Source organism: Triticum urartu, chromosome 7A (assembly GCF_056163025.1).
Source record: "Triticum urartu cultivar PI428250 chromosome 7A, HENAU_Tu73, whole genome shotgun sequence".
NCBI classification, from domain to species: domain Eukaryota; kingdom Viridiplantae; phylum Streptophyta; class Magnoliopsida; order Poales; family Poaceae; genus Triticum; species Triticum urartu.
In genome coordinates, this window is record NC_141879.1 from 720,481,016 (window position 1) to 720,486,485 (window position 5,470).

Here is a 5,470-nt window from a genome sequence, read left to right on the forward strand (position 1 = left end):
GGTCAGTTTATAAGCGTATTCCTTTAGTACCATATTTACTATTTTACTGTTAGTATTTGATATATTTCCTAAATATTGCAACAATAAGATATATTTGAAGTTAAATAATTATGTGAGAGTATGCTTTATTTGCATTAGTTCTTCAGTTATATATGGTTTTAAAAAATAGGGCCCTATTTTGATTTTCGTCCCGGGCCCCCAAATTTCTGGAGACGGCCCTGTCCATCACACACATCGCGAGTGAATGATAAAAGAGACGCTCGGTTACATGGTACGTACGTGAGCACACATAAGATAACGATTACAATGGTTGCAAATCAGGAACGACCATATGGAGTTTATCGTTCATGTTTAGACCACCGTCCGGGCTGGGTTTATTATGTAGTGTAAGCTAGCTAGTGGCTTAGCACGTCGGGAATGTCCACTGGATACCTGTGGATAGACGTGCTCCACGGCCCATGGGTGTTGTGGGCAGGTGGCTGGATGCACTCCCACACCACGCTGTTGCACTTGAACCCTGAGCCGAAACCGATCATCCAAACGCGGTGGCCCTTGCGCATCCGCCCTTTGGCCTCCACGTAGGCCAGCTCGTACCACGGCGAGCTACTAGACGTGTTTCCGAACCGGTGCAGAGTCATCCGCGACGCCTCCACCTGCTCGTCGGAGAGCCGGAGCTTTCTCTGCAGCTCGTCGATGACCGCGCGGCCGCCCGCGTGAATGCACAGGTGCTTGAATGCTGTCGAGAAGTCCGGGATGTAGGGCCTGATCCTCGCGCCGCGAAGCGCCTTCCGTGCCACGAAGGAGAGCGCGAAGAGGAGCTGCTCCGAGACCGGCAGAACGAGTGGCCCGATCCTGGTGATGTTGGCCTGCAGCGAGTCCCCGGCGATGGCCATCAGGTTCTTTCTGAGGTTGATCCCGACGTTCCCTTGCTCGTCCTCCTCCTGGAACACGCACCGGTAAGCATTGTCGTTGTTCGCGCCAGTGAAGGTGCGTACGACGTGCTTGAGGCGGAACCGGGCGTTCGCGGGGGACTTCGATAGCAGCGCCGCCACCCCGCCGACGCGGAATAGGCAGTTTGGCAGGAGCATCGCGCGCTCGTTGCCGACGTAGTAGTTTGGCGTGATGGTCTCTGTGGAGACGACCAGCGCGCGGGAGCCCCGGGGAATGACCTGCAGGAGGTTCCTGGCGAGTTCCACGGAGATGAGCCCCGCACTGCACCCCATGCCCGAGAGGTTCACGCTACGGATGTCGCAGCGTAGGTTGTACTTGTTCACGATGATGTCGACCAGGGATGGTGTGGGACAGAAGAGGCTGCAGTTGAGGACGAGCACACGGATGGAGTCTGGGGCGACGCCTGTCCTGGAGAGCAGGTCATCGATGGCCGAGAAGACGACGAGCTCGAACTCAGCGCGGGCATTCTCGAGGGTGCAGTACTCGTGCGTCGGGATGTAGTTGTGCGCCGCCGGCAAGCGGGTCTCCTCCCCGAGCCCGGAGCGCGCCAGCAGCCGCGACATGAACCGGACGCTGCGGTCGCTGATGCTGGGAGTATGCTTGGTGTGCTCGATGAATGAGGCCATGGGGATGCGGACGAGCGGCGAGGTGTCGAAGCAGGCGTAGTCGATCAGGTACACCGCGCGCGGGCGGAGCATGAGGTACACGGCGGCGGCGGCGGCTGCAAAGAACAGATGCACTGGGCGGATGTAGCTGATGAGCTCCGCCGGGCCGAGCCGCAGGAGGGCGACGACACAGGAAGCGGCAAGGAAGTTGTCCACGATCAGCCGGTACACGGCCTTGAGCTTGAGCCGCATGGGTTGGGCCTGGACCGACGACCTCATGCCGCTCTTTCTTTTCGTTGGAAGTACTCTTTCCTTTATGAGCTAGGTTTAGTGTGTGTGTGTGTCTTAATTTGGTGCGTTTAGTGCTTGCACTTATATAGTCTTTAGTGCAAACAAAGCATTAATTTGTAGTCACCGGTAGGCCTTTTGCATTTGATGATTCTGGTTGGTAACAGCGAATCGATGGGTGATTAACGCAAGCATATCACTTGCGGCCGTCACTGTCAGCTCGTGGCCATGCTGTTGCGACTCGGCAGGCTACATCTTTAATTAAACTCTCAATGTTGAACAGGAAAACAGAGGCGCAATTATTGATTTTGCGCTCTTTTGGGCCTGATATTTTTTAGAAACAAAGTATTCCCTCGATAAAGAAATATAAGAGCAATTTAGATCACTAGGGAGCACAACACAGATGCTCACATGTACACACATACACTCAATCTAATAAACGCGCACATGTACACCATACCCTTATAAGCTCCTCTGAGAGGCTTAGTCGATGGGTATTATGATTGACGAAGTCATCATAGACACCTCACTAGCAATGAGACCATCGCCTTCCACTGAAAGAATAGTCCACCTTTACAAGATACACATGTGTCAAACCTGAAGTTTCATCCCTGGTAGGCTGGGGGTACAACCAACCTATGAACCATCCAGTGAGATTGATTCTTCAACTGGACCTAAAATTTTCTTGAAGAGCCAGCGAGGAAGTGGGGGCAAATTGCAAGGGTGGTTGTGAAATGTTAAACCTTATGTGCGGGGGTGGCTGCCCAGTACGCCCCAGAGCCGAGCACCGTAACCACGACATGACATGAGAGAAAGTAGCGAAATGGTAGCCAGGATGATGTTTTAACAAAAGATGCGATGCACAAAATAGGATGGACTAATAATCCCACTTGTTCCTTCTGTGATAAGGTCGAGTCATCTTAGCACCCTTTTTTCTTGTGCCACGTTGCTAGGGTAGTCTCGATAACGGTCAGGTCTTCCTTTGGCACTGATAGGTGTCCAAACACCTATCTGATTGATGTTTTTTGAAGTGTATATCATGATGCGAGTGATTGCTTACTTGAATATAAATGGTGACACATGCGAGATTTGTAAAATAAAGAAATGCTAAATTTTTGCCATAAAAATATTAATTTATTGACATAGTCTACGTCTCTTGTTGCTATACTAAATAACCGTCTAGATTTTGTATGTGCCCTATTAAAATCGTCTAGATATTTTATTTTATTTTCCATTGAATATGCTCATGCGCAGTTTGCATTTTTTGTCAAGAAAATACATGTCTGGTGCCCTGGGTAAGAAAAAAAAGCAAAATTGGTACTAAGAAGAAAGCATTTTATGCCACTCATTTTTGTTTTTTTAACCAAACAACACCACTTTTTTCAAGGGCAAAAACTGGCATGCATGTAGTTTGAAGACATGTTCAGGTTCGTTGTGGACTGAACTGTTGCGATAATTAGTTAGCGACTCAGGCTGCCAGCAATGCCATTCCATAGGTCAAGCATCTAAGCTATGCGATGCCTTCTAAGTGGAATGCTAAATTAATAGTCCAGACACAGAAACACTCCATGACATGACAGAGTAGTGTTGCTTTTGAGATGTCAAAAAGCACATTAACTGGTATATAATCCAACAAAGAATCTTTTCAAAGCCATAATGTTTCAAATTTACGGTTTGGCTTTTTATCAGGTACCGTTTTTTATTACCTACGTGTAACACACTAAATAGTTATAGGGCACGACGTGCATGCATGCTTGCGGCCACACAGCCATGCAACAAGTAGTCAAACTATTTCGAAAAAAGACATAGGTACGGTGCACACTTCTCTTGTCATGCACTGACTAATGGCCGGAATCCGGGAGTATTAATTGATAAATTAAAGTATTTTTTCTCTGTAAGTAAAATTTAAAGAACTTGTTTTCCATGCATCTCTTTCCTATTATATTTCTTTTTCTCTGTCAGCAATTTTGCTATTTGACAGGTGGCTGAATTTTATTTTATTTTGTATTTCCTAAAACAGTCGCCTATGTTTGCCAAAAATGTAATCAATTTCTCGATTATCTAATCTAGAAATTAGGGAAATATAATAAGGGGCTATATACTCGATGCTATGGTACATTTGCCTATGTAGATTAGAGAGGTAATAAAGAACATAAAGCCTCGAGGAGGCCATATAATACATCTCCTTCAGGTTATTTAAGCAAATGCACGCGGCGGTCGCCTCCGGGAAACAAGACCCCTTTGAATGAACTCTTTGCTTAGGGAATCATGCCACTAAAAGAGGGTCAAGAATACCATGCAATACCAACTCTAGTGCAACTAACCCCATAAAAAACTGTAATGCGATTAATGGAAATTGTCTCTAAGAGTCGATTAACACGCAATTTGTACGGTGGAAGACTTTGGTACTCCCTCCCTCCAGATATACAAGGCCAATTCGTCAATGAAAACACCAGTCCTAGTATGCATTTCGAGGTTGGCATTGACATCCGGTTAGAACAATAAAATATGATGTGTATGTTACAATAAGTATACCATCAAATTCGTACCTGAAAGGAGTTTTTAATGGCATAATTTTCACATCATACATCCTCATTTTTATATATCTTATAAATGGTCAAAGGTATCATAAAAAACATATTAGGCCCTATATATTTCGATGAAGGGAGTACACAAAGTTGCAAAGCAATGAACCAGTCCACACACTTAGTAAGCAGGTACAAAATAGTCCAAATCACTCCGAACCAGCCACAATCATACATTGTTTCACACAATCCCCATGGAGCTTTACCTTTTCACAAATAGGTCCTCAATCAATCCATTTGGATATTTCCTCATGTGCACCCACCATTGTGAATCTACTCTGCGCCGCCAATGATGGCTAGCATTTAGTGGAATGCATTGTGTTAATTACAGCAGATAGCTAGCATGCTGGCGGAAGGTAGTACTGGCGAAATGCATTGTGTTATTTGCAGTTGGAGATAGGTTCTAATATTTTTTTATTATGCAAACCAGACAATCATTTCGAGGAAGATGCTCTTTTATGCACTAGTTGGAGCACCTTCATTTGACGGGAGCCAAATACTCATATTTGGTGAGCTTGGGGCTTAGTAGCTAAATTGGGCAAGATTTGGCGGAAGCTACAGAAGCACTATGATTAGTAGCCTTCCGCCATACTAACAGCTAATAATCTTTTTTAAGTTAATAGAGCCGGGTATTTACTGTATAGGGTTGGATGACCGGCTCCCCGGGTAACTGTCCGCGGACTAGTCCTTCCGGTCGAAGGTCAACGTTGGAGATGCCCTAACGTCGACAACTACATACAAGTTCTATGTAATTCATGTCAAATTACACCGTTGTGAAAATTTACGTTGCTATATGTGTATTCTTGCACATTGCGAACTAGTGCAAGTTCTATGCAATTTGTACACAAATATTTTTTTCATGATATACTTTAAGTTTTATTTCTTCATTTTCTTTCCTCTTTATGCTAGTACCGGTGCAACTAATTCATTCTTTCCTACAATATATATTAAAAAATCATTTTTTGCTTTGTTTTGGTATATGGCTCTGTTTTTTCTTTCTTTTAGGATAATACCGATGTCCTTGCTTTATTCTTCGTTAAA

The 5,470-nt window shown here is 45.3% G+C and overlaps 1 protein-coding gene across 2 annotated transcripts; it reads right to left on the reverse strand.

Annotated features, from left to right (window-relative positions):
- Nucleotides 1–395: 395 nt before the first annotated feature.
- On the reverse strand, nt 396–4,625 carry LOC125522614 (3-ketoacyl-CoA synthase 5-like). Of its 2 annotated transcripts, XM_087538102.1 has the most exons (2): nt 4,617–4,625; nt 396–1,796 (listed from the first exon to the last, which is right to left on the reverse strand). In XM_087538102.1, exons 1-2 carry the CDS (start codon nt 4,623–4,625, stop codon nt 396–398), a joined length of 1,410 nt encoding a protein of 469 aa, XP_087394228.1. The 2 variants fall into 2 exon arrangements, with proteins under 2 accessions (XP_087394228.1, XP_048543616.1); XM_048687659.2 differs by lacking the exon at nt 4,617–4,625 and having other exon boundaries at nt 396–1,835.
- Between the last annotated feature and the right edge of the window lie 845 nt (nt 4,626–5,470).

Excerpts from the sequence above, each read along its gene's own strand:
- LOC125522614 (XM_048687659.2), bottom strand. The coding sequence starts at position 1,835 with ATGAGGTCGTCGGTCCAGGCCCAACCCATGCGGCTCAAGCTCAAGGCC.